The 25,301-nt window shown below is 30.5% G+C and overlaps 1 protein-coding gene across 2 annotated transcripts in view; it reads left to right on the forward strand.

Annotated features, from left to right (window-relative positions):
- Nucleotides 1-25,301, forward strand: part of LOC148282571 (uncharacterized) — a 270,146-nt gene that overhangs the window by 167,961 nt on the left and 76,884 nt on the right. For both annotated transcript variants that reach the window (XM_088224873.1, XM_088224875.1), the window contains exon 2: nt 23,416-23,544. In XM_088224873.1, coding sequence (XP_088080999.1) covers nt 23,416-23,544 — 129 coding nt within the window. The remainder of the gene's footprint in view (nt 1-23,415; nt 23,545-25,301) is intronic.

Genomic DNA, 25,301 nt, shown 5'->3' on the forward strand with positions numbered 1-25,301 from the left:
CACATAGACGTACCCGGAACCCTCTAAAATTATGCCACTTAACTCATGCCTAAATGCTCAGTCTTTGTTTAGTCGTTCTCAAACCGCTAGCTGAATCTTGGCGTTAGCTTGACATTTAATTCGAAACCGAAATGCTTGGTTGCGTCGTGAAAGAGTGAAAAAACTATTTGGATAAACGTAAACAAGATGTATAACTTTTAATTGGTAATTCAGTGAAACTTTAAATAATTCATTTTCAAATATAGAATTCTCTTTGCAAATGTCAAACTCTGCTCTTTTTATCAACAGGGGTGCACTTCATTTAGAAATGCTATTTTTTTAAATTTATTAAATGTCAGTGTATATTATTTTATCACTACAGGAAATCCATTAAAAAAAAAAAATAGATATAAATTATAAGGAATTTAAGAAAATAATCTGGTTGGGATCTATTCAAAAACATTTAATTGACAAAAAAATAAAATCTTTCCAGTATAATATGCATTCTCGGTGAATGCAGCCCTTGTGAATGATGGAAAAACATTAACGCTTCTAACAGTTTTTCTAACTTATAAAATTTAAAAAAAATATCATTTTATAAATGCCTACGGCAAAGTTCTTCATTTTGCTGAAAACCGCAAGTTAATCGGTCCAGTAGTTATTCACTTTATCGAGGACACATACAATTATTACCTTGTATATATATTCGTATATAATAGATATAGATACTAGAAATACAGACTTATGTAGAATTACAAAAATGCTTAATTTACTTGAATTGATTTACACAAAAGAGATAAATATGATATTTAAGATGAAAACGAAATTAAAGATCTTGGGATTGTTTTAGACTCAAAACTACTTTTTGAATTGCATATCAATAAAATTACCTCCAAAGCATTGAGCATGTTAGGTTTCATAATTCGAATGAGTAAACACTTTGATAATCCAAAGGCCCTTATTTCATTATATTATACATTTGTCAGAAGCCATTTGGAATACGCCTCTCAGATATGGAATCCCCAGTATGCCATATATATAAGTAGAATAGAAAATATTCAAAACAAATTTATAAAGTACCTTAAATACAAAACCGGTATTTTTTATGTATCTACGCTCACTGCCTCCACCTTCCATGGAATCATTTCTTTACAATATCGCAGAGTGTGTGCGGACCAACAACTGCTTTACAAAATTGTGACAGGAATGGTTGACTGTACAGAGCTGCTTGGTTTAATAACAATACATGTGCCAGCCAGGATTTGTAGACGGTACCACCTGTTTCATGTACCAATAAGTAAAACATCGTATGTTAAAAATGCTTTTTTTCGTAGGACTTTTTCAATGTACAATACAAAATTTAAAAATATAGATTATACAAACATCACTCTGTCAGATTTAAAATTTACTGTAAAAATGTATTATGTAACTTAGTAGACATTATAATAATAAATATGTACATCTCCCCCCCCCCTCCCCCTCCTTATCCTCTCTTCAGGCATTTTTGTCCTTATCCCGCCCAATTTACAGTAACTTAATGTTCTTAAAATTAATATTTAAAAAATCTTTGATTATTGAGTACTTGAAAATAACATTTTTATATGTATAAATTGTATGTATTTATTTGATATGTAATATATATTTTCTTTACTAACTTTGTATACTATGTGGAAATCTGTTATTAGTTCTGAGTTTATACACTATATCTGTTTGTTAACTAAAAATATGTATGTAGAACTGTTGATTTCCCTAATAAAATAAAATAAAATGAAATAAAATAAAATAAAATAAAATAAAATAAAATAAAATAAAATAAAATAAAATAAAATAAAATAAAATAAAATAAAATAAAATAAAATAAAATAAAATAAAATAAAATAAAATAAAATAAAATAAAATAAAATAAAATAAAATAAAATAAAAGAAAATAAAATAAAATAAAATAAAATAAAATAAAATAAAATAAAATAAAATAAAATAAAATAAAATAAAATAAAATAAAATAAAATAAAATAAAATAAAATAAAATAAAATAAGAGAAAATAAAATTAAGACGAATATTAAATTTACTTTAAACAACAATCTACACTCAAGAAATGCAAGGGCATTAAATAGTTTGACCTACGAACAACCTAGGACTAACGGAAAATGAAACAGCTTTGTGTATACAGCGATGAAGTTTTCAATTCACTTTCAAAAGACTTAAAAGAAATGCATACATACATACATACAAAACATTAACATACCTAAAAGAACACCTTAAAAACTGTTCTTACAGCCCATGTGTCGAGTGACATGTTATGTTATTTTATCTACTTCAAATAGTGTCATAATATACGGGGCATATCTAGAAAGTAAGAGTACTCAATTTTTGTATTTTAAAAAATACAGTACATTGTTTGTATATATCTATATATTATTACTCTAGAAATGATTGGTTGCGTCTGTCCTCTCTCTGTACGGCACGCTGGGCGTCCGGTCAACGTGACAGCCGCAAACCCCCGACCCCCAACCTCAGACCGTCCACCACCTCACCATCCCACTTCACCCGACCAACAAATAACTGGATTACAAAAGACGCTTCGCTTCCAGTCAGCGAGGACGACAAAATATTGTATGCATGAAACTTCTAGCGGTCAAATCCACACACGTGAATTTTTTTATTTTTTTTAATGTTTTAAATGGCAGATAAAATATTTATATAAATTATGGTAAAACAGTTTATTTTTCAATTAATAAAAATGATCCACCGTTTTGTAAAAAGCACCTAAATTATATTGATATGATATTCGCTATAATCAATATAGTTTGCAAATTTTCCGCAAACCAAGTTTTGTAAAATTTCCATTGAAAATAAACGTAAAAATTGCATTTCTCAATAAAAAATTATAAACGCGCGATCTATGAATAATTCGTGTCGCATTTTCGTTTAGAATTGCCTTAGTGTAATATGTAAAGTAAAACGATATGTTTTGTCATAAATAAATCAATTTAAATCTAACCTAAAATACACATTGATCTTTTACTCCTCATACGAGACAAAAAAATAGCCTCTAGACACAAAAACATACCAGTGTGTGTCGGCGATTTAGTGTACTTTTTTGGTTTACTACTTTCTCTGACTTTGAAGACACTATGCTTTCAGCCTCGTAAGCAGTAATATCCGGTAACAAACTCGCTCGTGGGACATATTTACTGAGGCAATCTTCGTGTTTAGGGCCTGCAAATTGGACACAGCATGTTTACTGGGAATACAGAATAGAAAACGAATCATTATTCCCAAATTTGATCAGATCTACATGTGATATTAGCAATTTTAATGTTGCCAGACTAAGGATATAGTTCATTACTCGAATACAGATACTAGAGTTTCCTAGTAGGTAAAATATTTCGGTAGAATTGCATTCACATAAATAAAGATTTCATCTTTTCACTTTACAAATACATTTCCGAAATCATTGATTTATATCAATCATGTCGGGAATCGAACCCGAGATGTCGTTTTATTTTGCTTGTCTAAGAAAGGGTTTTGGGCGTATATATTGTTGCGCTATATTTAGTTATAAAGGTGCTTAACTTGCTTTGTTACATTGTTGTTCTCAATATGTGTTATTTTCTAAATGTTAATATTATTTATGTCCCGAATTGAGATGTTGTAAACTCCTGGGAATGTTATTTAACGTACTATACTTGTAAAATACTTTGTGTTGTATGAATTATAAATAAAATAGAATAAACAAAATATATATATACATTACATGCGGCACATTTACATAGCATAAACCACTCAAGATGCACATTCAGCAACTATCCCAAATAATTGACCCCATGAAATTTTTTTCCGTATAAATGCAACGTGCAGTTAAAAATGTCTACATCAATACTGAGTCTATTATAATTTCTACAGGCACGTCTAATTTTATAAGCAATACTGAGCAGGTGATAAACGATGACCCGAAAAAGTTTTGGAAGTTTGTCTCTGATAAGCGTAGCGATCACCATATACCGTCAATTATGTTCCTCAATGACGGACGAGCAACTAATGGTGCCGACATTGCAAATCTTTTTGCAACTCATTTCTCATCCGTATTTGTAAATAATAATTCCTCATGCTGCACTATCCCATTACACTATTCAAATATTACAGTTGCACAATTTCTAATAATGATGTTTTCCGTTCTATGAACAAATTAATCAACAAAAAGTCTACTGGGCCTGATGGTATTCCAGATTTATTATTAAAAAATTGCAGCTACACTCTCGTTTAACCAATTTAATTATTTTTTAATTTTTCTCTGTCATCTGGTGAGTTTCCATCCTTATGGAAGATAAGTTATATAAGGCCTATTTTTAAATCAGGCGATAAATCTGATTTTAGACCTATAAATACTCTACCAAAATATGAACAAGTTCTGGAAAAAGTAGTAAAGATGCAGCTTACAAAATTTTTAGATGTAAATAATATTTTATGTGATCAACAATCGGGATTTAGGTTTAAAAATTCATGTGAAATGGCCCTTAATATTGTTATAGATGACTGGAAAGAGAACATCGATAAAAATAAATATGTAGTTGCAGTGTTTTTAGATTTTAAAAGAGCGTTCGAAACTATTGACCGAAATATAATCATTAAAAAATTAAAAAATATTGGTATTAAAAACACGGAAATAAAATGGTTTGAAAATTACCTCAACAATCGCATGCAAATGACAAAGGTCAATAATGAAACGTCAGATCAACAAAATAATTATTTGGGAGTTCCACAAGGATCTGTTCTGGGACCACTATTGTTTATTTTGTACATAAATGATATGACTTTAACATTGTCTGATTGCCAAGTTCGACTTTTTGCAGATGATACCTTAATTTATGTAGCTGATAACGAATATGATTCAGCAATAAGGAAAATAAATGCAGAATTAAAAACAGTCTCCAAATGGCTTAAAGCAAATAAGCTAAAACTAAATGTAGGAAAAACTAAATGTATGATAATGGGTAAGAAACGCTGTTTTAACAGTGATCACAGTGTTGAATTAGATGGAGAAGTTCTTGAGAATGTTGAAAGCATAAAATATCTAGGAGTTTGGATTGACTCTAAATTATCTTTTTCAAAAAATGCAGACTATACGAGTAAGAAAATCGCAAAGAAGGTATCCCTGTTAGGAAGGATAAGGAATAAATTAGACATTAAAACCTCTCTGCTGATATTTAAAAGTATTATCGTTCCCCACATTGATTATTGCTCCAGTATTTTATATTTAAGTAATGAAGGAGATCTAAAAAGACTCCAAATAATACAAAACAAAGCGATGAGGATAATATTAAGATGTGGGAGACGAACAAATGTTAAGAAAATGATTCAACTTCTAGATATCATGACAATTGATCAAAGAATCAAATTTAATGTTGCCAATGAAATAAACAAAATTATTAAAGGAATAGTTCCGAGATATTTTCAAAATAAACTAAAAAATAATGAGTTCTTTCATAACTATGCAACAAGAGGATCTAAAAATATAAGATTGGAAAAGAAATCAAAAGCAATGTCCCAGAACTGCCTTATGTACAAGGGAATAAAACTATTTGAAGAAATGCCAGAAAGCATAAAAAATGAAATTAATGTAAATATATTTAAAATTAAATGTAAAAAGTATATATGTGAAAAATATTAGGTAGTAAATAGTGTAAATAGTGAATATAATTAATGAAAATGTACATATGAAACAGTTAATATTATAAATTAGGATACTAAGTGTATAATAGTGATAAATAATGTTAGAATAAGTATAGATGTAAATATTGTGTTGTAAATATATATTAGACTATGTAAATACATAGAACTAAATAAATAAATAATAAAAAAAAAAAAAATAATAAAAAATGTTAGCACTTATAGGTCTATTTCAACATTATCTTGTATCCCTAAAATGTTTGAAGCTATTATTGCTAGCAAAATCACGCCCATGTTAGTCCAGATCTTGTCTCGATGTCCCTTATGTTTGTCAATGCTTTTTTTTTCATGTTTTAAACTATTCTTTTATTGTAATATATAAACCCTATAAATTGTATACATGGACAATGTCCGTTAATAAATAAATAAATAATGGATGAATTCGAGGTATAATTTGTTTTACAAGTTGGTATATAAAAAAGGGAATTTAATCTGGTATAGCGAATATGAATATTAAATCGGTGTGTGAGTGCCATATCTTGTTCACCTTTTGTTCGTAGACTCGGCCTTACAAGGCCTGCGGTACCCACATACATATTATCCGATCCTCCAAATTTAGCCAGATGAGTCAGTTACCCGACTTCCTACAATGCCTACCACGCGCCACAGTAAAAAGTACTACGCGAATCAATGTGTCATGGCATTGCATCGACTTCGTGTCTCGCAGTTTACTAAGATATTAATTTTTACATGCTAAAAATATTCTGGTTAAAGAAAAATTAAATTTTAACAGTTTAATTACATAGTTTATTAATTAATTGAGAGTATGGACAAACCAACCGCTTTAAATTCGTTGCAACGGAGAGGGAAAATATTTTCGAGAAGGGGATATAGAAGTGTAGGAACTTACAGGGCTTATGGATGATTGGCTTCGAGAGAGGAGACTACACTTACGGAGAAATGGAGTCAATGTTAAAAATCCCAAGTTTTCAAACACAAAAAATAAAATATACAAAAAATAAAAATATTTACTCGTAAGATAGTTTAATAACTATTCATTTATCTGTATAAACTTTTCATCGAATAGCCACTCTCTTATTTTGCTTTTGTTACATTGTGAGTTGAATTTAAGTTCTTTTGGCCATAAATTAGAAATGCTAGGTACTAAAGGATTAAGAGTTCTTTTACGCCACTTAAACTCTTAGGTTTTGTTAGCAGGACATCTAGTGCCTTTACTAATATCTACACAGTTCAAACACTTTATTGCTCACTTGTTCGTCCTCTTTTAGAATATGCCTCCGTGATCTGGTCTCCCTTCTATGTAGGCCGGATAAATCATATCGAATCGGTGCAACATCGTCTGCTAAGAAAAGTAGCATGGATGATTGGCCTTGAGAGGTAAGACTACATTTACGGAGAAATAGTTCAATGTTAAAAATCTCCAGTCTACAAAAACGTATAAATAACATTGACTCCATATTTATGTTTAATTTACTGAATGGCTTAATTGATGTACCATCGTTACTGGAACAAGTGGCATTCAATGTCCCGATCCGCCGGTTGCGAAATAATAATGTGCTGTTCCTTGATCAACACAACGCAAACTGTAGCTTGCATGCACCAATATCTCGATTGTGTCGTATTGTAAAATTGAGATAATATCTGGACTTTTTTGGTGTAAGTTTTTATAGATTTAAAAAATCACTAAAATAGACCGGATCTTGTCTTGAGGTAGTATTTTTTTGTTGTTTTTGTCCTAGCTTTAATTTTATTTAGTTGTATTTTATTTTATTAGTGCCTGTGTTTAATATACGAAATTGTATTTACCATCATTAAAATGGGCTGCATAAGTCCGTCAATTGAATAAAAAATCAATTTTGACCGGTCATTTGCTGGTTTGAGTGGCCACTTTACACACTGTGTAACATTCACCATTCTGCCAATGTTCGAACATCCAGATTTCCTCAATTCTTCCATCCGTTAATTTTTGTGAAGTAAAAGAGCTAAAAACCCTTATCATGTGGGTGAAATTCATCCGGTTGAACCAATTCTCCTACTAGGCAACGCCTGAAAACAATTTTCCAATTTTTATACTTCTTTTACCAGGTAGTCAATTCAACAATGTATTGAGTATGTTCGAATGCTTGCAGACTGGCTGGATTTCCTCCCTATAGAGTTATTCATGTTTAAATTTATTGCAACAGAGAGGGAAAACATTTTTGAGAAGGAAATATGGATGTCTAGGCATTTACAGGGCTTATGACCTGTCATTGGCTGGTTTAAGTGGCCACTTTACCACGAACCTCTTTGCTTAAAGGGAAAGGGTGATGCTTAAAAAGCTCTTGACATCAGTATATATATTTGGATAATTTATATAGCGCCGTTTTTGTGAAAATCACCTCGAGGGCGCTGTACAATAAATAAATATCCCACCACGTCTTGCAGCTACAGAGCGCATGGACGGTTGGGATTCTTGTTCCTTGTCTCCGATTATGATATACTGGAGCTAGACTACAGCACGTCTTGCAGCTACAGAGCGCATAGACAATAAGAAATCTAGCCCCCATTTACGTTTTTTTTTTTTTATTTGACAATAAAGTTAAGAGATTTAGTGATATTTAAAAAAAATATATAACAAACAAATTTATAAAAATAGAAGTTAGATAACAACAAGTCTTGCAGCTACTGATCGCATGGACGGTTGGAATTCTAGACCTCATTTACTAAATGTGTATATTTGATAGTTGATAACATTTACCTATTGAAGCTAGATTACTTATCGTCTGGCAGCTACAAAGTGCATGGACGAGTGAAATTCTGGCAACTTAAAATTATCAATAAATTTACAAAAACAAACATTGAGCATAATAGTAAATTTGTAAGGTGTTCGTGCTAAAAAGTAAACAGTAAAAAACTAAACAGATAAAACACTTCAACACTATGGATGACATAACAGATAAAAGTATCCGAAGGGTGGCTTTCGTAGATGTTCGGTGGTCACTAGTCACTGTTGCAGTATCGCGACCTATGTAGATCTATTGAACGTAGTTATGCAGAAAGCAGCCAGTCTACAATTTTGAAATGTTATCAAGTTCAGAAAGATCAATTCTTTATTCTGTTTAAAACAGCTAGATCGCTGTCATTAAAAAACTGTGATAATTACCCTTTGAAAATTCCGTGATATCAAAACGCAAAATATTAACAACCATTTAAATGAAATTAAACCGATTATTTTATTTGGGCGATCTAATCTGTGTCTTAATCCGGGCATTGCATGTTTAGCTACTAGATACAATTGTATCACTATGGTGTAACCTCGTTGTATAAGTTGAAAACCTTTTGTTGACCTCTTACACCTAAAATATGTACCTTTCATTGACCTCAAACTTTATCTTTTTACCTCAATTCCGTCTAGAAATTTAGAAAAATTGCATTTTATTGACCTTATCTCACCGAGAATCGGTCCTTAAACCAGAAAAAAAAATTGACTTACAAAATTTAAAATGTTTATTTACAATACATAACTTCATATAACTATTAGCACATTATAATTCAATAATAATTTAAGGTTATTAATGTTTTTTTTTATATTTCTTAATAAAACTCCATAGTGAATGATTTTGATAAAATTATAAATAAAGTTATCAATAAAAATTACTGGTTTAGTTTTACTTTTTATTTATTTTGACCAACGAGCGCTTTCGCCTAAGTAGGCATCTTCAAGACTAGTAAGTTGTTTACAGCTTCTATACTATATCTAACGTATATTGGAGATAAGAAGATCAAATAAGTTTTTTTTTTTTAATATCATTTCTGGACCATTTTTTTTTACAAATGAAATATTTGTGTTCTTATGATTTACCAACATATTTAATTTTGCTGGCCGTTTTCAACGAGTTGCAAATAACTCACTATTAGAAAATGGGAATCAAATAGTGTTAGAGTCGTGATCGAACCTCGAACCTCTAATCCGTACTCCGTGACACTAACGTGTGATTTTATCAGAGCACGAATTATGTCATACCCAAAACCCGTACAACTTTTGCTCAGAGACATCTCTCATTTATCGCACCGAGAGTATTCAATATTTTGGAAGAGCGTATTAAGCTCTTAAGAACAAAACTATTTTCAAGAGAGGAGTTAAGGACTGGGTTTTCCTTAGTGGGAGGGATTTGAGTGGTTCTTGATGATTTTCCGAATGTTTGAGTTTACTTTTAACCATATTGATGTGCCAAATATATATTTTTTTAAATTATTTTTGGTGTTTCTGATCTTATATTTGTGGTATACTCATGTGTCTGTGTCAACTAATTGTTCGTCCCATCTCAACACAGGTATTTTAGTCCTACGGAGTTGGGTCTTTCGTCTCCAATAATGTACAATAAACTAGTGTATGTAAATAAATAAATAAATATAACGACGGGACCAAAACCCCTGGATACGTATTCAGATGGGAAGTTAAATTTTATCTTCAATTTTATCTACAAAGTAAAATTAAGTTTTCTGTATGAAAAATAGAATATGTTAACATTTTTTCTTTCTAAACATGTTTAATTACCGGTTACTGACAAAGGTATTTTGAGTTTTCATACAAATATGAACATTTTCGTACATAAATATTGATATTAGTTTATACCGTCTCAGTACACACCGATGAAGATAGCCGTTCATAATCGCGGCCCTGTTGCTGATTATTTGACTGTCTAACTGGGGTAAGTAACCTTATTCTAAGGCAGTTGAAAATATATCATTGTACAAGTCAAAAACACAATATGTAATATGCAGTATACGTACAGTATTGTTCAGTGCATTCGAATTTTTAATGGCCTTTGTTAATGTGTAAGTGCCTTTCTGTGCTAACTAATTAAACATACATTTATTGCTTAGTATGCACACCTAAACGTTTTATATAAAAAAGTCATTGAAACTTTGAATGGACTGTATTTATCATGTGAAAAATATTTTCATTTTTGAAGTGGTTACACAATAAAAATTATTTTAATTCAATTAGCTTTTTTAAAATTATTTGTGCATGTTTGTTCACTACAAAATACGAACATTTTATTCATAAATACAACTAATTATAAAAACTAAATACAATTAAGTATGTATTAAAAAAACACGAAAGTGTACTTAATATCTTGAAAATATCTAAATAAATTAAGAGAGTCTTGTAGCGAAAACCTCCTCTAGAGAAAAATATCAATATTTTTTATGTTTGAAGCACTTACTTTGTGGAACATTATTATTTAATATATTAAAATAAAATCAAATCACATTGTTTTTATGTACCACTTATATTTTTTATAACCTTCTATCGTTCTCCTTCTTCTTTGAGAGTATACCTTCACTGTGAAAATTTTATATATGTTATGTTAATTTGTAATTAACCCCGAAGAAGGCACAGTATAGCCGAAACTAGTTCTATGGTGACAGAACAATGGGTAGTGTAGTACCAAAACTGTACAATTTAATACCAGCTGAAAATCGTGAAGAAAAAACCCAATTTCATTTAAAAAAGTTGTCAAAAAATTATTAAACAGCAAGTGAAACTTAAGTGTATAAATATATTTTATTCTTTAATTATTATTAAACTGTGTACTTACTTATAAATTAAAAGAAAAAAGTAATGTAACCCGCAGACAAGCTTCGGCTTTGCGGGAACAAAAATACAATTTTGTATGTTACTTATTTGTTCAAATGAATAAAACTTAATAAAAAAAATATTAAAAAAAGTTGGTTGTCAAATTATAAAAAATATAAGTGGTACATAAAAACAAAGGGATTTTATTTTATTTTAATACATTAAAAAATATCAATGTCCGAAGCACTATTGTTAAACATAGGAGTTAACCTTCCAACTTCCAACAGGCATAACCATTGCCAGATCATAAAAGCTAAGCTACAGTACCACGCAACAATCGAAAGAAATGCCTAGTCAGATCACCCCTTCTGGTCTTTAAACTGTTATGACTAATCAAACCCTGGAAAAACTCATTCGAAAAAAGTCGTGGATAATATCCGCACTCCTCCATGTAGAGAACTCGAAGAAATTTGTTCTGAACCCTCTCCACCATAAGAGAGTGCTTCCCCTGTCCCCAAATCGTTAAGCCACTCTCAAGTCTACTTTGCGCCAACAAAAAAGAATTATCAGTACTCATAAAGAACTTTAAAATTATAAAACCATAAAAAACAATTCACCCGAGAACCTGTGGTATCATAAGTATAGTGTATTATTTGATATAAATATTTCATTTCTGTGCTGACGTAAGCAGTTTAATCTTGTTTTCAAATCCTTTTTTGATTAATTATTGTACTTTATTGAATACCTCTTGTGTTATTTATTGCGTCATTAAAACACACGCTCACATTTCAGGCCACGACCCTGTAGGTCAAAGGGTGAATGACTGGTGCCTGAAATTCCGAAATCTGAAAGTTGCAAATAATTTCGTGGCGGCGACGGCCGACTGACAAACGAATAGAGCGTCATTCAATCGATCGGCGTAGGAACCTTCCTAAAAGCTTTGTAAACCATAGTGTATACTATAGGAACTAGAAACCCCTTTGTTAGTTTTTTTTTTAGATGAATTTATTACGCCCATAAGACTTTTACACACTTACATAAAAGTTACATAAACAACAAAATATTTAGAATACAAAGAAACAATAATAATAATAAATTAACGGTAGAACAGTGTTTAGAAATAAAGTTGGTATAGAAAGTAAAAGGTAAGACATAAAAATAAAACAATTGATGAACAAATAAAATACAAACATATGGAAGAAATAGAGTTAAAAGGTTAAAAACAGCTAGGTACATAACTTTATTATTAATTTATTTATATACACGGCATGTAATGCCTTTTTGTATACAAAAAATGCACAGTGTTTTAAAATAAACACTTTAAATAATACAACGTAGATAAACGAAAAAAAAAATAGCATAAAAAGTTTATGTGTACATATATTACACAATGATTTCATCCAATGATCACGCTAAAATATCGTTTAAAAAATAAACCATTAAATACAAAAATAAAATAAAAATAACTATGATTTTTCCATATACGTTTGCGGAACTGGTGATTCAATGATGGTTTGGGCGAATGAGACAATCAATTTTACTTCTACCCACCTTCTTGTATCCATTTTTTATAGCCTTTTCGAACATTTTCTTGTTACTAATTCTTTTAATGGACAGTAGAAATAGGTAATAGATTTTAATTGCATAACACTCAAAATCTCTTTCCTCGAAGGTGGTATTAGTTTGTTTTTGTTTTAGTTGCCTTTGTATTGAGAATCTTGTGATTATATTATTTGTATGTTTTGTATTGTTGGGGTTTTGTCTTTCGTTTGATTAAGAATAGTTTTTGAATTTGTAAGCGAGTATTCTTTTAGCGTATAATTTTTTTGATGTCATAAGTTATGATTTGTGGAATATTTCTTCAGTAAATGTCTGTATCGAAACTCTAAGTATTATTTTTATTATGGATTGTTGTGCAATAAATACATTATTTAAAACTGTGTCACTCGCACTACCCCATTCGATTATACTGTACTTCAAAATTGATTGGCACAATGCAAAATAAATGTTTAAAGTTCTTTTACATCAATTATATTTCAAACTGTTTTGAATTTATACGTTAGTCTTTTAAGTTTTTTTTAGTTTTTTTAATCTGATGTTTCCACTTTAAATTGATGTCGATAATTTCTTTTAAATATTGGACATTATCTACCCTATCCAATATTGGGCAATTACAATGAGTACTATGAATACAATTATAATTATGTAGTGTGATATTTAGATAAGTATTTTGTGAATAGTTTCTGGTACTGATTTGAAATGGAATGAAGTTAGTTTTAGATTTATTAAGAGTTAAGTAATTAGTATCTAGCCATGCCTTTCATACATTAAGGTATTTTTCGGCTTTCTCATATGTTCCCTCCTATGTCTTATATTTGAATAATAGAACAGTGTCAAAAACTTATGACAGAACAATCGATGTTTAAATAACACAGATCATTTATGTAGATTAATTATAAAATTGGTACTACCTCGAGGAAATCCATAGGTAACATTTTATTTGATTTTTTATAGTTCACAAACAATAAATACGACATTGGTATAATAATCACAATTTGTTATGTTTAGATATTGTACATAAATTATACGCACAACACAATATGCACAAATAAGTAAAAAAATATAGTTTTAAATTAACAAGCTTAATATAATGTATGCTTAATAGATGTATGTTTAATATGTGCCTGTGTTTATAAGTTTATACATTTTGTGTTTATATTTAATATTTTTTAGTGTTATATTTTCTCAAGTTTTAAAATTGTTTAATTTTTTATTTAGTTATTTTATTATTTTGTTTTGCATTTTTTGTTTCTTTTTTCTGTTATTTTGTAAACTTGCCAAACACAAGAGACATACTCTTTTTTGGCAAGTTCAACCTTAAGTGTTTAATTTTTTTCCTGAACGTATTGTTAATTTATGCTAATAAAGGTTTTAAATAAAAAAATAATATTAATTCTCGTAATATTATGAAACTAACATAAGGGACACTTTGATTTTATGAATTCCATTACAGTTCTCCTATAATTATTTAATGTGTCATTAAAAATATTCACATAAGCATAATCATAATCATAATCATAATAATAATAATAATAAGCATAATATAGGCGGCCTCCGTGGTATAGTGGTCAAGACGCTTGACTCACAAACGGAAGGTTCCGGGTTCAATTCCCGGTGAGAACACAAAAAAATTAAATGTGATTTTTCTCAAGCCTAGGTGTTCTGTGATGTAATTCACCACTGTAATTGGGCGTCCTGGCTTGTTGTGGTGCAAAAAAAATAAATTATTAAAAATAATTTTGTAATTCGTAAACCAATTTTATCATTGAAATATTTAATTAAAAAAATTGTTTCTATAAAATAATTCAAAGAACTGTGTTTTTAACAACTTATTTTTATTTTTTCTACTGACCGGTTTCAAAGGTATACAAGATTCTTAATTATGGTATACTTTACTAATAAATTCTATTGTATTTTATTTTTTCAATATTGTGCTTCGTATGGAACTAATAAATCAATTCTCTTTGTCTTGTACGTATCGGAAGCGTAATTAGAGCTTTAATAGAGTAGAAAATAACACTTATGGTCCATAAATAAAATATTTTTTCTGAATTCGCAAACCATCTGATAGAAAATAATCATGATTTCAATAAGGATACTGGATTAAAAGTCCTTCATGTTGAATATGAAATATTAAAATTGAACAACTTGGAAATCTTAGAAATTAAAAAAGCGTTTCAGAAAAAGAAAAAAATAATAATTAAACAATATTTATGTTAGTCCGCTCCTGTCTAGTTTTAAGCGTATCCATCTCAAATTACACTTCCTTTACCTACAAGACAAAAAGTCTTGATTTATTAGTTTCATACGAAGCACAATATTGATAGAATAAAAGAGGATTGAATTCATTAGTTGAGTATACTTTTTTATTTTATTTATTTCGAATACAAACAGATTACAGGTTAAATGAATATAAATGAAAACCATAAAAAAATGCATACGTAGTTGTGCCTGCCATCCAATAATATGTATTCACTAAATTATACTACAATAAAGCGACGATTTTTCGAACTTTGACAACTAGTTCTGGCTGTTTTTTTTCTGTTGCGAATTTCCGTTGTCCTTTTATATAATGAGGAAGTCAAGCTTTAAATATATTTATGTCAAATATAATTAATTGGGTTGAATAAATATATACTGTAAGATGATAATGCGTTTTAAATTAATTTTGTCCGTTGATTATCAGTTTCAGACCTATTTAAAAAAAAAAATAACATTCAACAATTTCTAAAATATAAGAGATTAAAAAAAAATCACACACCATCATCATTCTATGTTAGGTGCCTAGTTGGGGCATACGGTGTCCACAAGGTTCCTCCAAGAATCTCTTTTAGCTGCCATCTCCTGTGTATCCTCCCGAGTCAGGTTCGCGTCCCATAGTTCTGACACGAACTGGCGATAAACAGTCAGCAATGGACGTCCAGGACGTCGAGAACCTGATGTCTTGTAAAGTAGGCAAGCGTGGTTAAGGCTCTCAGGAGGCATCCGTGGTATATGGCTCAGCCAACCATATCGCCTCCACTTGACGACAGTTGTCACCGGAGTTTCAGATTCAGTGCTGCAGAGCAACGTTTATCTAATAATTAAGACTTTATAAATTTTATAAAGACTTTTCGTTATAAAGACTTTCGACTTTTTTACTAAAGACTTTCGGTGGGACATATTTATTTTACATGATTATATTTATATTGTATTTATTTCTTTATTAACAGGCACTATAAAGCATTTAGAAGAAATTTCTTCAGTTCTTTCTTTTTTCATTTGAAGATCTTTCATGTTAATGATGGTTTGTGGGAGATCGTTAATCAACCTTGGAATAACGCAATTTAACGTTCGCTCTCCGAAGTAATTTGTAATTCGGGGAACGATCATGAAGCCCTTAGTTTTTAATCTAATGTTGTGAGTGTGTGAAACTCTTTTTTTATATTCCGAATCAACAAGGTGATATACAATCAATTTGTAGTCACAAAGTTGCTTTACCGGCAGGACATTACAGAGTTTAAAATATACACTTTCGCCCATATGTTTTGCCTCGCGGATTATGCTATCCGGTACAATCCCCTTAAACAGTCTCACCTGAATATCATAAATTTTACCCAGGTGAGACTGGAAGGTGAGACCCCAGACACGCACTCCGTAAGATATAATATATAGTTTGCTGCGTTCGTTCTCATATTACTTCATTCATATTACTACAAAGTCAGTGTGAGAATATAAGTCTGAAAGGGTTAAACAATATGCGAGTAAATATGGTGAGTTCATAAATTAAGCCACCGTAGTTACAAAAGATTAAAGTATTAAACAGATCTGAAACTAAAGTATAAATCTAAAGTTTAACTTCCGCAAAGTTAAACGTTACAATACATCCCTTAAATAATGGGTTTATTCCCTAATTCCTACGCTTATAATTACTGTTTGAACTTAATTAAACCGTGTAACTATAGGTACGCGATCAGTTTCTTGTTTAACTCTCTCGGGTCGCTTACTTTCAGCCGACAAATTCAAATCTAAAAATACGCCTTAAGAAGCGTATTAAAAAAGTTTTTATCCATAAGCACGGATAGGCTTTCAGAATTTTATTGTTTTAACGATTTAGACTTAGAAACGGAAAAACTCATTTTGACTGAAAAGTATTGAAAACCTATAGGCGCACACAATCTAGTGTAAAAAAGTGTAGCTTAACCTTTTGCTTCTTAACTGGTTCAAATTTATCCCGGTGTTATAACAGCAACCAACCATATCGCCGTTTTACCTATATTTTATTTATTTATTTATTTAACACTTTATATACATATACAATATATATATATATATATATATGTGTATAAGGGCGGGCATATTGCCTTAAGGCAATTTTTTCCTACCAACCCAAACCGTTCAGTTTGAGAAAAAAAATACACGGACATATTGAATCTTACGATTTTATACGAAAATTAAAAACAAATATTACAAAATAAAATATATATAAAAAAATAACACTATACTGCGAATATAAAAAAATAACACTATACTATGAAGAGAGGAGAGTAAAAATTAACACTATACTATGAAAAGACCTATATAGGCAGAGGGGATAGAACACCACATTGCTCTATCTTTACATACAAATTTCGCTTCCCCTACATCCATACATCCTCTCATGCACTCGCGCCGATTATTCCGACTGTTGACATGTCCATCTTCAGGTAGTTGTTGGATTTGGTAATGCCATGTCTTTCTCGGTCTGCCTCTATTTCTGCATCCGTCAACATTCGCATTGCAAATATTTTTAGCCGTTCTTTAGCTGTCCATTCGCTCTACATGTCCAAATTAGCGCAGAACTCCTTTCTTGATTTTGACGATAATGCCGATCTCATCGTCATCGTCATTTCCTTTTCACACCTTATGGTGCATAAGACACTTCATTGGTGCACCAATTGCATCATATCTTGATCATTGTTGTTACTTGAAGGTAAGATGATCAGTCTTACGCTTCAGTTACCAGTTCAGGGACTATGAAATATTCTAGTGTGAAAAAATCATTTTAAATAAATATTTCAAATCAACCATGTCGAGAATCAAACCCAAGACCACGACGCCAACAATGTGGTGATAATTCTCTATTAGTATTGGCTCTACGTAATACTTCATTGTTACTGAGAACTCGGGTCAGCGTAGTGAGAACTCTTTACAACTCCTTGGTGCGAAGTAGAGTCGAGAGTGGCTCGATGATTTTGGGACCACATGAACTGAAGTCCTCTCTTATGATAGAGAAAATCCAAAAGCTTCTTATATATCTCTACATGAGAGAGCGCGGGTATTATCCACGGCTCTACCTGACCGAGTTTCTCCAGGGTATGCTTGGCTACAACCGTTTAGAGACTAGAAGGAATGTGTATTTGACTACACATTTTTATCGATTGTTGCGCGCTATGGTCGATAATCCTGAGATTATTATGAGCATTGGTTTGTATGTTCATGATAATTACCTAGGACAGCGTCTGCATAAATTGTTTCATATTCCGATATAAAGGACCAACCTGCCGATGGTTATCCCGAAATCGGCAGTTGCGTACGAAACGACATCTACAGAGTTACTTATAGCCAAAACGTAAAACTACTCATTTATGAGCAGTTTTACGTTTTTACTCATTTACGAGTAGTTTTGTCGGTTTCAGTTAGTGCGTACGCGGCTTCTGGACTAATATAATTTTATGCCTAGGTTATTGAATATCAGGATCCTATATCCTTTTGCGATTTAACGAAATAGTAACCTTTTACAAACAAACTGCCTTTTTTTCTAAAGTCCTGGATTCCTCAAACAACTCACCGCAATTACATTGATTAATAATATATTTGTAGAACGCCCTGTGGTCTCTTTATAGGCCACGTTCCTTTGTTATTTATTTTTTCATGGTAGAAACGATGTTAATGCACTGCAGGACATTGCTCTCGTTTTTATGTGCAATACTGTTAGCCTTGCAGAATACGTTATATTGGATTCAATATATATTTTACTCTTTTATTTATTTCTGTATTTCACAGTTTGAAAATGTACTGAGTTTCTTTGTTTCAGGTCCCGACTAGCTAGGAAATTCCTGTGTTCAGAAAAGACCTTTATTTTATTTTATTAAATGATGTTTAATAAAATCAAATAATAAAAACATCAAAATAAATATAAATTAGAAAACGTGCAGGTCATAATAAAAATTTAATCATAAATGTAAATTAGAAAATATACCTACCATTATTAATTACAAAATGAAACATTAATGTTCATTTGAAAACATACCGATAATAATAAAAATTAAAGCATAAATATAAATCAGAAAATATACCATAATATTTAAGAAATGAAACATAATTATTATAAATAAGAAAACATACCAATAATAATAAAAATTGATCAATAAATATAAATTATAAAATATAGCATTAGTAATTAAGAAATGAAACATAAATAAAAATTGGAAAACATACCGATAATAATAAATATTGAAGCACAAATATAAATTTGAAAATATACCGATAATAATAAAAATTCAATATAAAATGATGACTTGCTTCTTGGGTCATCGCTCTATAATTTAGGTGAAATGATTTTGCACGTATGTGTGTCATTTATTGTGAACTACGAACCTCACATATTTACTCAACTCAACCCAACAATATAAAAAGTTAACTGATTTTTTTAACCTTATTTATCTAGTGTTTATTTTATCGTTCTTTCTAATTAAGAAATTAAATTACCCGAAGCCAAATTCATTATCCGCCACCTTTATTTTCCGACAAAAAAACGTTCCTTTTTCTTCTCCTAAACCGCAGACGAAGGCAACCACCTACATCTCCCACCCCGCCTTGGTCCGACACGCCCCCATCTGGAGAGAAATCCTCCGGGGGTTACATCAGCCAAACCTACCTCCAAACCACCCCTGAAACACCCAAACCTACCCTGATACGATACACTGATATTGGAAGAGACAGTTATATGTGTTTTTTTATGTTTTTCTACCTTTGCTGGCAAGTCCGTGTTTTCAACCATCTGAACAAAAAATGATTAGATTTTTTATATGAGTGAACAGAGCGTTAGCTATAAACATCGCCTCTAAAAGGTTAAATAATATATTTCGCAAATAGATTTATTGACTCGGAGCATCTAACCTTTACTTTTTCATGAAAAATATTAATATTTTTGTGTGTTTACTGGAAATTCAATTATGTATTGATTATTGACGTTTTTTGTGGAAATTTCTTAATAAAACTTCATATTCAAAGATTTTTATAAAATCATCAATACAAACAATTTATTTAAGTTTTATTTTGATCCAAATTTATTGAAAAATAGGGAGAAAACATTTTTAGGAAAGGCATATGGATGTCTGGGCATTTACCTGTCATAAGCTTGTTTGATTTAGGTAAACAAGCCAATGATAAATTATAAGCTCTCTCGGTGCCTAGATTTCCATATTCCTTTCTGAAAAATGTTTTCCCTCTCTGTTGCAATAAATTAACACCGAAATATCTCCCGAGAGAGGAAACCTAGCCTGTCTACAAACATGTGGACATGCTCAAAAAATTGCTGATTAAACTAACTGGTCTAAGAAATTTATATAAAAGTTGAAATTTTTTTAATGTTTAAACATTGGCGGAACGGTGAATGTTACACAGTATGTTACGTCGCCACTTATACCAGCCAATGACAGGTCAAAAGTTTCAGACTTAAATGCCTAAACTTCCATATTGCCTTATCTAAAATGTTTTTCATCTCTGTTGCAACAAATTTAGATCTAAATAACTCCCAAGGGAGGAAATTCAGCCTATCTACAAACATTCGGACATACTGAAAACATTGTTGAAGTTTTATTTTATTGAATTTGACCAACGAGCGCTTTCGCCTAAGTAGACTTCTTCAGAACTAGTAAATTGTTTACATCTCCAACTTGTATTTTGTTTCTTACAAGGTCGGAAGGTAAAAAGATCGGATGATTACTTTTTTTAAGAGACAGACAACTTAAATATAATTAAATCCAATTACTAAACAGTTAATTTTTAAATTAATTTGTTATTAATTTAAGAATAAACAATATTTATTATTTTAAAGATTGGAAAAGAATACATAGAGAATATTAAAGAGTAACCAAGAGGGAAATACAATTTTTTACACATTAAGTTAGCAAATTTTATTTATTTATTTTTCATTCAAAATTATACTCGTTCAAATATTAATGAACTTATTAAGGTTTTGTCGGCTGTGCTCGTGTCAAGCCATAATATTTTTTTTTTCAAAGTTCATAGTAAAACTAATTCGATTAAATTATAATGACATGTGATGCAGTAGAACATAAATCCAGAAAAACAAGGTATAAGTAATAAACAATAAAATTCCAAAGAATCCAATGTAAAAAAGATAATCAGATATAAATATCAAAATATAAATTAGAATAATAAATAATAACAATAAATTATTATAATTATTAATCAGCTCAGACGCTGTAGTCTTTGTGGGCATTTTTTCCGATTCATGTTATAGCTTAATTTTAAGATGTTTTTTTCTAAAGTGTATTTTTGTAATTATATTTCTGTGTAAATAATATGTGTATGGAAAAATAAACAAAAAATAAAAAAAAAAAAAAAAAATACGAATTTAGATTCATTTATATTTTTACACGAGTCTCGTGTCAGCGGAGGTACCTTTTCGGAACCAAAACACCCGTAAAGGGAACTAACACACCACAAAATGGTGGAGTCAGCTGTAAAAAAAAACGAACCTGTTTTGCTGGTGTTTTAGATTTATAAATAAATTATTTTGCACAAAATTATCATTCTAAAATTTAAAAATTCTGTTGGAATGAGTATGTTACTAGTAAACATGGCCCGGCTTTCTATTGGAATGTACCGCGGTGATTTTTGATTAGTTTAAAATTGATTGATGATTAAAAAATTTTGCGTGACCAATGACAGAATGAAATCGTCTATCGTATATATATATATTTTTTTTTTAAATCTATGTTGTTTATATACTCATCTTCTTTTTTTATACCAACTTTACTTCTTAACACTGTTCTATCTTTTGTTGCTTTATATTGTATTTTTTAAATTTAATGTTGTTTATATACTTATATTTTGTAAAACTTTCATGTATGTAAAAGCCTTATGGGCGTGAAAAAATAATAAAAATAAAAAAAATAAAAAATAAATAAAAAATATTATCGTATATATTTATGTTTGAAGCACTAATTTTGTAGTTATTCATTATAAAAGTAAAAATAAAACAACTTTGTTTTTAACCACTTTTTTTCTCTACCGACTGGTTTTAAAGTTACACACACAAGATTCTTTATAGAGGTATAATAGTTCCTACTTAATATTTAATACAAACATATGGAGCTTATAAGTCAAGTCTTTTTGTAATTTTTTTCTTGTAAAAATGGAAGGTGTGGGGTGAGGGGGATTCTATCTTTAAAACTCGATGGGAGCGGACTAAAGGCAACATTGGTTATTTAGTTATTTAGAATTTTTATTTTTTCACTCCACCCCACACCTTTAATTTTTACAGGAAAAACGAAGTTTTAAAATCGACGGCGACGTGTGTCTAGCTTATTTTTTTTTAATCCGAACAGACAAACAAATTAATGTGTTGTTAAAATTATTTTAAACGCCACGGCACACTTTTTTTGTTTGGAGGCAGGCAGCTCTAGCGTTTTGAAATATTCGCAAACTTTGATCGGATTACAATGAAAATGTAACTTTAGTGTAAGAAAATTAGCCCAAAATGATCATTCAGGGGAAATAATTTGTGTAGTTTTGAAAATTGACACATTTGTTTTTCCGTTATTTTGTATGACTCGTCAATAGTTTGTCACCATATATCACCTGAAGCCTAGATTTTAAAAAACACTAGGAAAAAACACGGGGAGACGCGTACAGCCGCGCCAAATTTTTCGCTTCTCATTCTCGGACCTCCTATTGCTCCTAAAGTATTAGCCCTACAGTAAAAATGAAAAGGATCTTATTTGTAGTAAATAGTATGTTAATAATTTTTGTGTAAGTAACATTAAGGCTTTTTCTTAAGGTTTTCGAGATATAGCCCAAAATCTGAAAAAAGGGACCATTCTCCCCTCTCCCGCCCTTAGCAGACCCCTCACAATCGAGAATTTTAAGTATGTTGATCAAGACACTTCAAGTAACTAGTGTGCCAATTTCCAAAACTACACGAATTATTTCCCCTGATTTCACTAATTTGCTTAAGCTATTCTTCGAAGTGGCTTTAATGCATTTGGAGTATTTTTTAACTCACTTTATCTGGATTTACGAAAGGATTTTTTAACAAAATCTATGTAACAGGCGCAAGGAGCATAACAGAAAAGGCATTTTTGCGAGTTTTTACGTAAATTCCTGCATTTATCTCTCATAGAATTTAAAAAAACCCCAATTTTATTCAATATGGGTATACCTCAGATATTTACCCAACTATCCGTTTAGAATTAATAGTTCAATCATCAGTAATATTGCTTCTGTTGGAATAATGCCAAGAGATGTTTCTAATATCTGAACCCCAAGCAAGGGAATAGGGGAATTGAAAATACATATCCGGTATTTTCCTGAATTTTGACATTAAATGGAGTTTTTTTTATGATTTCAGGCTCGATTCCAGCAGCGTCAGCTGGAGGAGAAGGAGCAGAAACTGGTGAGGATGTACGAGAATGCGCAGGCGCAGGCTCTCAAGAGGGTGGGAGGGGCTGCAACTACTGCCCCGCAGAACCCTGGAAAGGTAATTTTTAATTCGTAATATTATGAATGAAGAATCATATAAATACTTCAAAACACTATATCGGGACATGAACCGGCGCTAGATTCATCCCGATTTAATATGATTCAATTGCAGTTTATAATTAGATAGTTTGTGATTGATACTTTTGTATTATAGACGAAGAAATTGCCAGCGGTAATAAGTTCTTCTTTTAGTCATGTATACCTTTGTTTTTATTATTTTTATATATTACAATTATTGGTTATGGTTAATAAAGGTTTTTTATTAGTATTATTGTTTTCGATCAAAAATTATCTTTTATTAGTCACATAAACAACAAAACTAGTAAATCACTGAAAATGTTAGGTTTCACGTTACGTGTGACTAAGGAATTAAATAACATAAGAACTTTGAAGTTGATGTATACTTCATTAATGAGAAGCCAGTTAGAGTACAACTCTACAGTATGGACTCCTAACTACAACTGTCACTAAAATTCTCGGGAAAGAGGCTATAAAAAAATCTAAAGGTATATAAATTTCAAACTTAGAATCAGTCATTAATTTTTAAATTACAATATTATACTTAACACATTAAATTGGTTGAAACTTGTCGTTAGAAGAAAAATTATAGACTTTTTAAATTTATTCAAAATTATAAATTCAATATGGGATTGCTCTGAAATGTTATCTCTAATCGACTTCAGGGTGCCTGGAAGAATGACTAGAGAGGTGCCACCGTTTTTTAGCAACAATTCACGGACAGTGTATACTTGTAATGCTGTATTTAACTGTCATTCCCACGTATCGGATATATTTAGAGTAGGGTGTTGTTCTTATAGAACAAACCTTTTGAACTTTTTCAATGATGGTGAATGGTAATTATATTTATTTATTTATACATTTATAATATAAATAATTTTTTGTTCACTTTGCCCAGCTGTAGGAAACAAAACTTTATGATTTCTGATATTACCTAAAAATATTTTATTGTTTAATTTAACTTTTACATTTATTCTTAAATTGTTTAAACTTCTACTGAATATGTTGTATACATTTAAGGTTTAATTTTTGTTTATGAATCTTGGGTTAAAGGTTATTTATGTTTTTTTTTTTAAATAATTAAGTCAAATATGTTAATATTATAAATGTTTATAAATGGCAGATTTTCCGTATAGGTCAATAAAAAAATATATTACGCGATTAGGATAACCTACAAGATATTTATTTTTAATGAATGTACAAATGGCAAAAATAATTTACAATCAAGAGCTTCAGATATTTAACGTTGCATGTTACTTCATAGGATGTCGGCGTGGAAAAGTTAACCACCTCTCTTGCGTTCTTCTTTTATAATGTTTTTACAGCGCCCTCTGTCTTCGGTTTTGCGTATTGTTAGCGTCGTAGCTAGGGGCTGGCCAGGCGTGGCCGAAACAAGGTTTTCAGCCGAATCCGAAACCGAATTTCGGCTTCTGTTCTAGTTTCGAGCGAAACCGAAAAAGCCACTTTAAAACGTCTTAAATAAGGTGTTTTTATTATTCAACCTTACGAGTTCATTGAAATGGGGATCAAATAAATACACGATGAAAAAAAAGGCATAAAAATATTTGAGTTTGTATTGTTTACTTTAACTTTTTCACTCTAACACAATTTTAAAGATATTAGTATAGAAGATCTTAGATCTACTAACTCAACAGATCACGGTTCACGCGGCTGAATCACGAACTATAAGATGCACCCGAGTACAGCCAAACTTAATCCAACACATCCCGATCGCAG

The sequence above is a fragment of the Micrasema longulum genome, unplaced genomic scaffold (genome assembly GCF_059751315.1).
Source record: "Micrasema longulum isolate JH-2025_06_02 unplaced genomic scaffold, ASM5975131v1 h1tg000313l, whole genome shotgun sequence".
NCBI classification, from domain to species: domain Eukaryota; kingdom Metazoa; phylum Arthropoda; class Insecta; order Trichoptera; family Brachycentridae; genus Micrasema; species Micrasema longulum.